The sequence below is a fragment of the Anastrepha ludens genome, chromosome X (assembly GCF_028408465.1).
Source record: "Anastrepha ludens isolate Willacy chromosome X, idAnaLude1.1, whole genome shotgun sequence".
Taxonomy (NCBI): domain Eukaryota; kingdom Metazoa; phylum Arthropoda; class Insecta; order Diptera; family Tephritidae; genus Anastrepha; species Anastrepha ludens.
The window spans coordinates 48,655,129-48,667,628 of record NC_071503.1 but is presented as its reverse complement, the minus strand read 5'-3'; the positions used below and the strand labels follow the sequence as shown (position 1 = coordinate 48,667,628).

Below are 12,500 nucleotides of genomic sequence, written 5' to 3'. Positions count from 1 at the left end.
AACCTTCCTGGCCGTCAATCCAGGCTTGGCCACCGTCTCGGCAGCTTCACCGCTTTTCGACCACGACCGTTTGCGCTTCACGTTGTCGTAAGTGACCCACTTTTCATCGCCAGTCACCATCCGCTTCAAAAATGGGTCGATTTTGTTGCGATTCAGAAGCGATTCGCATGCATCCATACGGGCAAGAATGTTTTTTTGCGTCAAGTCGTGTGGCACCCATACATCGAGCTTCTTTTTGAATCCAAGCTTCTTCAAATGGTTTATAACGGTTTGATGACTCATGCCCAGCTCTTGGCCGATGCTACGGCTGCTACTATGCCGGTCTCTTTCGATCAATTCAGCGATTTTATCGCAATTTTCGACGACAGGCCTTCCGGACCGTGGCGCATCTTCGATCACCTCTGCACCAGAACGAAAACGTTGAAACTATCGTTGTGCGGTGGAAATGGAAACTGTATCGGGTCCATAAACAAATTTTATTGGCAGCATGAGATGCATTTTTGCCTTTATCGTAGTAGTACTGTAAAATATGCCGTATTTTCTCTTTATTTTGCTCCACGTTTGCGACGCTAAAACTCACGAACGACGCAAAGCAAACAACAATTAATCAAACACGTGTTAGCACGTGAAAAAAGCTTTCCAAAAAGCTCTAGCGTGAACCGATGCGACGAATACAACTAGAACTACGCGCTTGCAAAAACAAGCTTGCGGAAATACCGCAAGGCTTTTTTGACAACCTTATATGTATATTAGAATACAGTTGTACCTCGGTTAACCGGGCCTCTACTAACCGGGTACATCTGTTAACCGGCATGCTGTGTGTTTGATTTTATATCTCTATTAACCGTGCTTTACCTCTATTATCCGTGCGGCGTATAATAACTTTTTTCAATTTAAGTGAATGTGCAAAGAAATAAAATTCGGGGATTCCCATTTTTTGTTTTTATGTAATAAATTTGTATCAAATTTCACTTTCATTCAGTCTGTAAGTGAAATTTGATCTCTTAACAGGTGCTTTTGTGAAAATGGCTCCATCAATAAGTAAACTGACAAAAAGAGCAAGAAAAGTTCTTTCAATTAAAGAGAAAATAGAACTGATTAACGAATATCGCAAGAACCATTCATTTTTTATCTGAAAAATATGGTGTTGGCAAACAAACTGTACGAGACTTAATAAAAAACAAAGAAAAAATTTTGAAATATGAATCGGAAAGTGATTCAATTCACGGTTTAAAAAATAGACATGCTCTGAAAAAATCCGAAAATCCAAAGGTTGATTTTGCAACATATGAATGGTTTCGACAAGAAAGATTTAAGGGATGTCCCATTACAGGTAATATTACTCAAATCCAGACATCCACATAAACTGAAAATTTCCTGCAATTTCTAGGCGAAATGATTACTGAGAAGGCAAAATATTTTCATGGTAAATTAAACATAAATTCCGAGTGTAAGTATTCATCTGGTTGGCTGGAAAAATTCAAAAATCGGCATGGAATTCGTAGGCTGAAATCCACAGGAGAAAAGGAGTGTGCTGATTATGTGTCTGCAACGATGTTTGTGGAAGACTTAAACGAATACATTAAAAATGAACAACTTACAACTGAACAAATTTATAATGCAGACGAAACCGGTCTATTTTGGAAGTGTTTGCCCCAAAATTCGTTGGCGAGTGGTGATGAATATTCTATTGAGGGGTACAAAGAGTCCAAGGAAAGAATCACAGCTTTACTTTGTGCAAATGCAGCTGGGACTCACAAGTGTAAATTGATGATAATAGGAAAAAGTGCTAATCCAAGATGTTTAAAAAATGTTAAATACATTCCTGTAGTTTATAAGTCTAATAAGAGAGCTTGGGTAACACAAGAGCTATTTCTGGAGTGGTTTAACAACAATTTTGTACCAGAGGTAAGAGAACATTTACAACGCATTGGTCTCGAAAAGAATTGCAAAGTTCTTTTGCTATTAGACAACTGTCCAGCACACCCGGATGTAAATGCAATGATATCTGATAATGTTACAGTAAAATATCTACCACCGAATTGTACATCTTTGATTCAGCCTATGGATCAAGGAGCCATTCGGAGTTTCAAATGCCAGTACCGTAAATTTATCGTGCAAAAACTTGTGGATTCTAATAGTCGACACGAATTTGTTAAATCTTTGAACATTAAGTCAGCTTTATGGACAGCAGCGACTTCGTGGGATTCTGTAACCCCACGTGTTTTAAATAAAGTTTGGAATAACTTACTATCTCAAGATGATGAAAATGATTCAACTTTTAGTATTGAGATACAATCAGATGTATTAATACCACCTGGTTTTACAGCTGATGCTATCTCAAAGTGGATGGAGTGCGATATTGATGTCGCACCGTTTGCTATTGTATCTGATGATGAAATCGTTAACATGGTCAATCAAACAGAAGAATATGAGCTTGAGTCAAATTCAGAGGAATCAGATGGAGGTGATACGGTAGAAACCCCCACATTAGCTCAAGCAATAGAGGCTAGTAGTGTTTTGTTAAAGTTCTTAGAAAACTATACTGGTACAGGTATTTCAGAACCAGACAAAATACAAGTGTATCGCATACAAAGTCATTTACTTAAGGAACAAATGAATTCTAAAAGACAAACTACTTTAAACGAATATTTTAAATTAATATAAATATGCATTTATGTACCTATATGTATGTATATGAAAGTATATTATAAAAACAGTAATAAGATATGTATCTGTATTCATAAGTATGTTAATAGATGCAAATTTACATGTTCTTTTTAAAAATAAATAAAAATAATACAATTTTTGAATATGTATTTCAAAAAACCTCTTTCAACCGTGTTTTCGATTATCCGTGCTGAGCCCGGTCCCGAGCAACCCGGTTAATCGAGGTACAACTGTACTATTATATAAAGCACAACTTTAACGGGTCTTAGTCAGTATAAACGTAGTATAAAGTAGTCGTGTGAAAACACTGAACGATCTGGTATCACCAAAGGGGATTGTGGATTGGAGTCCACATGTTGCCGCCATATTTATACCAACGATTTTCTTCTGTACTTAATTGGAGGGACGTAAATTTTCGGGTTTTTTTTTTTAATTTTTTGTTACAGTTTTCGGAAAATTGGTTTTTTTTACCAGCTAGTTCTTTATCAATGCAATCAAAATAAACATGGTGTTTACGCGCATGGATAAAACAGAGAAGTAACTAGCTGGAGGAATAACGCTTGAATATCGTTAAGGCTGAATGCCTTATATCTTTTTTTAGGTGAATTATCTTTTAAGCGATATAATCCGCCGCGGCATTTGTCGGCCGGCATATATTGAAAGCACATTATTGTATCGGTTAATACGGCGAAGTTTTACGGATCTGCAATATATAACCAGCCTTATATATAACACTCCATTTAATGGAAGAACTATCGGTTTAGTTGTTTAGTGAAATTTGTGAAATGTATGCAAATATAAATTGTGTCTTGAACATTATTGTGTTAGCAAGGTATTTGCAACAAAGAGTGAAATGAGAAGTTACTGGTAAAAATATAGCAAGTTTAATACTTTCGTCAGTGTAATATCCAAGAGTTTTAAAAAAGACATTTTAAGATACGACTTGGAAGCGAGAACAGCTCCATTCAATTGATAAACCTATATAGTAAAGCTACACATGAACTTAGTATCACCACCTGTGGTCTGCAAATAGAGAATTGGAGCAAGCCCAGAGGTCGTTTCTAAAGCTTTGAAATAATTCATTGAGTCGAAGCGGGGTAATAGCGTCCTTTAGCATATATATACAAATGTAAGTATAATAAAGACAAAAGTGCTCATGTCTGAATATATAATCCACATTCTAAAATATTATTATTTTGAGAAATTGAAGATACATATTTTTTTAATTATAAAACTGCTTATTCTTGTTAAATTTAATGTCCCCAGAAAAGTATTTATTATTATTCCATGCAACCTAAAAATTACACTGTCAGTAGTAAAAAGCTAACTACAGCTAAAGGTAAAAGTCGATTACATTCTAATACCGACCGTTAACAACACCAAATTTTTTCAATAGTTTGCTCTCCTTTACAGCGCACATAACCGCAATTGCTAATGAGGTTCAGAACCGCAACAAGGTCCTCAAATTGCTTGCTGATGAATGTCGTTGGTTGCATGTATACACAATGTCCGGTGCAGTAGTTGTCGATTCGTTTTGTCCTGGATCTCGTTGGGGTGGTTAAAGAGGTGCCTCCTGACGTGCCTGGGAGGTAGCTCAAACGGGTGTCCACATGGGTAAATCCCCTGGTAGCACTCTATCAGAAACTGTTTGCTGAGTAGTTTGTTGTACTCCTTTACAGGGAGCATCTGCGCCTGGTTATGTACGTGTTGTAGACGGGACATCAGAAGGCAACCCGTCGCAGGATTTTGGAATGTCTAAAGCTTTATCTACTGCGACTCACTAGTTCCAGGCGACCTGACAAGCGTAGCATAGTTTAGAACCGGCCGGCCAATTGCCTTAAATGTCGATAGCGACATTTCTTTGTTTTTGCACCAAGTACTGTCGCCTAGCGATTTTGGACTTAAGTGGCAATTGTGGCTGTGTGCGCAGAGAAAGAGAGTAAACTCCCGAAGATTACTCCTCAAATTTTGGAATTGTTAACAGTCGAAATTGGTGTGTCATCAACTTGAGTTGCAGTTTCACCTCCTCTGTCCAGCTGGCAAAGAGGGTCGCCGTTGATTTAGTGAGGGAAAGATGTAGATTCCCCGCTTTGAAGAAGGGAGAAAGGCGGGTGAGGTAGTCGTGTACTTTGGCGCACTGGCCATCAATGCCATTGCCCGACGCCATTATCGTAAAGTCGTTAGCGTATGAGACCAAGGAGACTCCCTCTGGTGGCTGAGAGAGCTCCGATATATAAATGTTGAAAAGCAAGGGTGAAAGGAACACCTTGCTTGATCTTCCTCTGTTTAGATGTTTGGTCTCTAAATACCACTGACGAGTGACGACCGCTCAGATAGTTAGCGGACCACCTCTTGCGCCCTTGCCGGAGTGTCGGCTGAAATATATCATCTAGTAGCGTAGAATGACTGACTGTGTCGAAAGCCTTCTTCAAGTCCTACGCTACTAGGACTGTCCTCTCGAAGGGGCGGGTGTGGTTAAGCCCGCGGTTTATCTGGGCAGTTATGACGGTGAGTGCTGTGGTGCTACTGTGCATTCGTTGCTGATGTGTAGCTGGGCCAGATGTTTCGGGTAAAGTGGGAGTAGGAGGGCTTCAAGAGTTTTCACTTCTGGCGAAAGGAGTGTTATCGGCCGCTAAGATTTCCCTTGGTTGGTGGGTTTCCCAGGTTTCAGTAGTGGGACCCCTCTCCCTGATTTCCATTTGTCAGAAATGATGAGACTGGACAAATTGAATACCCTTGTGAGGTACCCTACTCCCAACGGACCCAGGTGTTTCAGCATCAGCATGTTCAGTCCGCCAGGGCCAATGGCGTTTAATAAATAGCCAGGTTATGCTATTTTTCAGACCGGCGCTCACAATTGTGATGTCAGGCGAGGTGCTGCAATTGTCCACTAACCTGGTGGGGGGTCGCTGTTGTGGTTGTTCTTTTAACAGTAATAGAACCCCCTTCAGTGTGGGGTATATCACCGGTCATCTTCGTCTAGTTCATCTAAAGGTAGCCCCGGGAAACATGCTGTTTCGACGGGTTGGGTCCAGAGGAAGAGAGGTGTTAAATGAGTAGGTTTTAAAGGGCATGTGAAAAGGTTGTTAGTGCCGTGCGGGTGGGGGCGTCGTCGTTTACTGTGCCAAATATCGCGGGGGTATATATAGTAAAAATTTCGAGATCGGCATCGGCTCTCCGCACAGCTATATCGTGACATTCTACGGTGCTGTTCATGCGGTCGATGAGACGATACTGCATTCATTCGCATGGCAGCCGGTTCTACGTACCGGAATGACTCGGGGTTTTTCCCGACCAAGGGCTGCCGCCCTAGTATACTAACCCTGTCTAGGGAACCGCATATCATCCCACCCCTTACGTCACAGGAGCAAATTCTCGCAGCAATCCTGCTCCAAATGCTTCGCCTCACTGCTGGAATCGAATCCAACCCTGGGCCAGAGGTATTCTACTGCTGCGTCTGCCACAAACGGCTTCACCCGAACTCCACCTCTGTTAGGTGTAACAAGTGCAACGGGTGGAGCCATGTTAAGACCTGTTCAGGCCTTAAGTCACATAGGGAGTGGTCCACACGGTATGTGGCCACGTGTTGCTCCCGCCAGCAGGCGTCTGATGCCTCCACGGCTACTATACCCCCTGATAGGCCGGCACTACCAACCGCCACCACTTCTCACACCTCCACGGTGAGGAGCCTATCGGAGCAACACAACTCCCCTGCAACCCCTCCCCTTCCTTCCTGCTCCAACCCCAGTGCGGGGACAAACCAGCAGCTCCTGGTCCCCCGCACAGTCTGTTCCGTGTGTCAGACCGTAATCCCTCGGAATCTGGTATCAGTCCAATGCCATTCTTGCGATGGCTGGTGCCATTTTCGGAGATGTTCCGGCCTGCGCACCACCCGTGAGTGGACAACTGCCTACGTTGCCCCCTGCTGCAGAGCTCTGCACCCACTACCGCCCCCGGAGGCGCGGCCGCAACAACCACAGTGGATTGCGCAGCAGGTCCAACGTAGACAACCCCACGCGTCCCTCACCCCCCCGAATTACACAGACCTCACCGAGAAGCTTCAAGCTTCTCCAATTTAACTGCAACGGACTTCCGAGTAAGGTCGACGAGATAGTCGACTAGAATCGACCGCAGGGACAGCACCTTAGAATGTCAAGGCATATCTGTCCGGTCAGGCGATTCCGAGCTCGCAATATTTATTGTCACCTGCTGTCCGGCAGGATATCACCCTGATATAGGTGCGCTCATCAGAGGTGAAAACCGATTGGTTGTAGGTGACGTCAATGCGCATCACGATCTTTGGCATTCAAGCCTGCCAAATGATCGTAGGGGACAGCAACTGGCAGAGCAGATAGACGATTCGACATTCAGCATTGTGAACGACGACGCGCCCACCAGGGTAGTGGGCAATTGCAGCAGCTCGCCTGACCTAACAATAGCTAGCGCGGGTCTGATAAATAGCATAACGTGGCGACCTATGCTATCGCTTGCATCAGACCACTTGCCCATTATCCTCTCAATTGAGAGACCTGCCGACTTTGTTTCCGCGAACCACCGGTCCTATTTTAACTTTAAAAAAGCTAATTGGGCCGGCTTCACGGAATTCACCGAGGACACCTTCGCCGCTCTTCCCACCCCCACTGATGTGCGCGTAGGCGAACGCGCATTCCGCAAGGTGCTCACACCTGCTGCGGCTCGCTTCATTCCTGCTGGAAGCTATAAGGACATTCGTCCTCAGTTCCCAACCGACCACCTACGGCAGGCCGATCCCGGGGATCCCCGCATAAGGGATCTCAATTTGGAGATCCGGCAACCGGTAGACCAACACAAACGGACTAAATGGGTTGAGCACTTGAAGACCTGTAACCTCACCTCTGGGGTGAGTAAGCTCTGGTCCACCGTTAGGTCCCTGTCGAACCCGACGAAGCACAACGACAAGGTAGCCATCACCTTCAACGGTTACACTTCGTTGGACCCGAAGAGATGCGCGAGCTATTTTAGCCGGCTTTTTATACTGCATCCTCCTGCCAAGCGTCGTGCTAGCAGAAGGCTGCACAAATTGACGAACGACAGTGCGCCACTTACATTCTCCGGTGATGAGGTTCAGGGGGCCATCAACAAGTCGAAATCATCGAAAGCCATTGGCCCTGACGGTTTAAACGCGCTGATGCTGAAGCATCTGGGACCGCTGGGAGTAGAATTCCTCACAAGGGTCTTCAATCTGTCCCTGGCCACTCTCATCATCCCTGACAAGTGGAAAGCAGGGAGAGTGGTCCCACTACTGACACCTGGGAAACCCGCCAAACAAGGGGAGTCTTATCGGCCGATAACTCCACTTTTCCCAGTAGTGAAGACACTTGAAGCCCTCCTACTCCCACTCTTCACGAAACACATGGCCCCAGCCCCACATCAGCACGGATTCTGAAGAGTGCACAGCACCACCACTGCACTCACCGCCATAAACGCCCAGATAAATCGCGGGCTTAATCAAAACCGCCCCTGCGAGAGGACTGTCCTAGTAGCGTTGGACCTGAAGAAGGCTTTCGATACAGTCAACCATTCCACGCTACTAGATGATATTTATCAGTCGACACTCCCGCCAGGACTTAAGAGGTGGCCCGCAAACTACCTGAGCGGTCGACACTCGCCAGTGATTTTTCGAGATCAATCTTCAAAGCAGAGAAAGATTAAGCAAGGTGTACCGCAGGGTGGTGTCCTTTCTCCCTTGCTGCTCAACTTCTACATCTCGAAGCTCCCCCAACCACCAGCGGGAGTTTCCCTGATCTCATACGCTGACGACTGCACGATAATGGCGTCGGGCAATGACAGCGATGGCCTGTGTTCCAAAGTGAACAACTACCTCACCGACCTTTCTCGCTTTTTTCACTGCGAGGAATCTCCAACTTTTCCCCACCAAGTCCACGGCGACCCTCTTTACCACCTGGACAAAGGAGGTCAAGCTGTCCCTTAAGGTAAAAGTCGACGACACACCAATTCCGACGGTAAATAACCTCAAAATTTTGGGTGTAACCTTTGACAGCTTGCTCTCCTTCTCTGCGCACACAACCGAAATTGCCACTAAAGTCCAAAATCGCAACAAGGTCCTCAAATCGCTGGCCGGCAGCACTTGGGGCAAAGCCAAAGAACTGTTGCTATCGACATTTAAAGCAATTGGCCGGCCGGTTCTAAACTATGCTGCGCCTGTCTGGTCGCCTGGAACTAGTGATTCGCAGTGGACAAAGCTACAGACTTGTCAAAATACCGCCATTCGGACAGCGACCGGGTGCCTCCTGATGTCAACCATTCAACACAACTACGCTCTGGATACTGTAGCAGGTTAAACTCCTACATATCCAGAATCGACCCCGACATACCAAACACATGTCCGGCATGTGAAGGTACCCCGCACGACACTAAACTCCTCTTCACATGCCCGCTCAAACCGACTCATCTAACCCCCCTCTCCCTCTGGACCCAACCTGTCGAAACAGCATGTTTCCTGTGCCTACCCCTGGATGAGCTAGACGAAGATGACCGATTATATGCCTACACTGACAGGGCTAAGATTGCACCACCCGTTGCACTTATGGCCGGATGGAGCCGTTTGTAGCATATGCAGCAATAGAATACTTCTGGTCCAGGGTTGGGTTCGATATCAGCCCTGAAGAGAAGTACTTGGAGCAAACATGCTGCGTGGGATTGATAGATTGGGGGTAGGGTACGGTACACTAGACAGGGCTATTTTACTGGGGCGGAACTCTTGGAGGATGGTGTAGGTCGCCTTTATCTCTAAGGTTGGGAGATCTCTCCCTGACTACACCAGCCCCAAAAGCCTTAGACCCATCAGCATCACATCTTTCATGCTGAAATGTCTCGAACGGCTAGTATAGTTGCATATGTGTCAGAAGTCGCTGAAGGTTCACCCACACTCTCCATTTCAGCATGCCTATCAAAGTGGAAAATCCTGTGAGTCGACACTGCAAAGCCTTGTTACTATGGTAGAGCTGGCCATCGACAGGAGGGACTACGCTATGGGCATTTTTTTTGTATATAGAGGAGGCTTTGGTTTATGTTTTCCAAAGCATCTGCTGCATGTTTCTTCGTTTTTACATTCTAGAGATGTGTTGTTGTATCCCTTGCATTTAAAGCACCTCGTCACGTCAACTCGGTCATATACCTTGCATTTTTCCCATCCAATACTGACTTTTTCAATTTTTAGGGCGCTCGAGAAATGTTCTTCATCCACTTCCAGTATAATAATTTTATTATTCAATGCTGGTTTTGTTTTATCACTTGTTTGTTTTGTTTTTGGTTTTATTATAATAGGCACACGTTTTTTTAATTCTGGTATATCCTTTGTTTTGTTTGGGTCACTGTTGAGTTTTAACATGTTTGCATATGTGCTTTTGCTTTTTTCCACTACCAATGTTTTGATTTCTTTACATAGTTTTTCACTCTCTTTACCCAGTTTGCTCGCAAAAAAGGACCGAACATTGCCGTTACTGGCTTATTTATGTCTATTCATAAATCAAGCGTTTCTAAACCTATCTGTAACTATTTACAGGGTTCATTGAAAAGTAATGAGCCTTCCCGCGAGGAGCGTCTGCCAAGCGATCAACCGAATCGGCTGGTGGGGGAAAATGATCGTTGGACCTTCCCCTTCCACTAGAAACCGGTCCCAGTTCGCTGGCAACAGCGGTGCAGTCAACATCGCTCCGCGCGTGAAAGCTGTTTTAAAAGTGTGTTAGGATTTTGACGTGGCGAAAATGCAGCGATCGTCTTTTTCGACTCTCGAGGCATCGTCCAAAAGGAGTTTGTACCTCCAGGAAGCACTGTAAACGCGGCATTTTACAAAGAAGTGCTCCTTCGGCTGAAAAACCGCGGCGCCCGGGTTCGGCCCGACCTCGTCAACAATTGGTCCCCTCATCACGACTATGTGCCGGCGCACACCGCCTTCCTCTGCACATCTGCATAGGCCAAGGTGGGGGTTCCGGTGCTTCCCCACCCTCCCTACAGCCCAGACCTGTCCCCTCCGGACTTCTTGTTCCCGCGCCTGAAAAGAAAGCTGAAGGGGAGGCTTTCGACTCCATCGAGGCGATTCAAAAAACTGTGTCAGCCGAAATGAACGCGATTCCGGCGGATGAGTTTAAAAAATGTTTCCTGCAGTGCAAGGACCGCTACCAGCGGTGTATTGACGCTCAAGGGTCCTATTTTGAAGAATATTAGATGTATAAGCCAAAAGGTTTAATAAAACTGCTTAAAAAAAATAAGACTCATTACTTTTCAATCAAACCCTGTAGGTTATATGCATATTTAGTATGCAAATGAATGAATACATATAGTGGCGACATTCTTATATTGAGTTATACATGTACGTATGTGTGTAAATAATGTATGACTACAGGGTGAGCGATATAAATGAAAACATACAACGGTAACATTACCAATGCAACACCAAATACCCAATCAAAACAAAGTACTGCCTTACTGATAAAAAACTATATTCCCTATAAAAGAATAAGTTTTCACTCGCGACTTCAAGTAGTAGTAGCAGTCGAGATCGAAATGTTCATCAATTTTACCATCATTTCTATTAACATTCCTCCACGCCAAAGATTCTGCAGCAGAGACCTTACTGATATATTTCTATCAATTAACACTCCCATAATCATTATTGGTGCTTGAATAGTTGGAGTAAATTTTGGGGATCAAGCTCAGTGAATACTCGTGGTCGATACGTAGAAACCCCATTATTGTAATCCAATTTGTGTACTTTGAATGTAGTAGTGCGGCTCACATCTCCACCCACTTAACGTTCACACACATAGACGTTTCTTTCTGTTCACCCACCCTCTTTCCACTTATTTCCTGACATATTTCTGGAAATCTTTATTTTTATATAATATTTTTATTAATAAAATTATAAGTAAACTCAAGCAAACACAGCGCTAGCAGCAGAGGCTTTTGGCTGGCTGGTGATGTGTCCTGGATCAGATACGACGGCTTAGGTCGGTGTCCTTCAGAAATTTGTAATTTTTATTTAATGTTATCTCCAGTGGCATCTTTTAAAAGTAGAAGAGGATCTGTGTTGCTGAAGTGGTGATGCCTTTGAGAAGCAAGTTCTGGGCAGGATACAAGTAGATGATGCACACTGACTGTGCCTTGGCAGAAGGGGCAGGTGTTGGATGTATTACCCTGTAATAAGTGTACGCTAGTAATAATGGTGTGCCCAATACGGAGTCGTGTGTATGGGGTAATGTGGTTGGAGGGTCCCGATGATGGATAGGCAGGTCTTGTACGTTTGGGGTTAATATTCGAATAATGGTGTTTATAATACGACCATTCATGATGTAACTTAGTTTGCCTCTGTTCATGAATAAGTCGGTATATGTCGCAGGGTAGGATGACTTCTGATGTGACTGTTGGTGTAATGGAAATGTCCTCGGCAATTGTATCTGCCAGTGTGTTACCCTGGATGCCGGAGTGCCCAGGTATAATTTTGATGCTACTACGATGGGCAATTAGTATGTTTTTGATACAATCCATGATTTTGCTTGATTTTTTGTGGTTTTGGATGGCTTAGAGCAAATTATGTGTTTACTATTACTTTTGGCGCAGTATTGAACGGCTTGTAATATATACGTAGATACGCGTGAGGTTGCAGATTGAAAGTCTTTGCCAATAAGAAGGTTGATACTTAGAGTAAGCTTTGGAAAGAGCCTGAATATTTTGTCCTCCATGTTGTCGTATAGAGACGGAAGGCCCGATTCGGCAAGAATGGCCTTTATGGGCGATGTCGGAAAGATGCGTATGGATCTGCGCACTGCGGC

The 12,500-nt window shown here is 44.3% G+C and overlaps 1 protein-coding gene across 1 annotated transcript; it reads left to right on the top strand.

Annotated features, from left to right (window-relative positions):
• The first annotated feature begins 1,395 nt into the window (after nt 1-1,395).
• On the top strand, nt 1,396-2,667 carry LOC128870037 (jerky protein homolog-like). The gene has a single exon (XM_054112632.1). It carries the CDS (start codon nt 1,396-1,398, stop codon nt 2,665-2,667), a length of 1,272 nt encoding a protein of 423 aa, XP_053968607.1.
• Nucleotides 2,668-12,500: the final 9,833 nt, after the last annotated feature.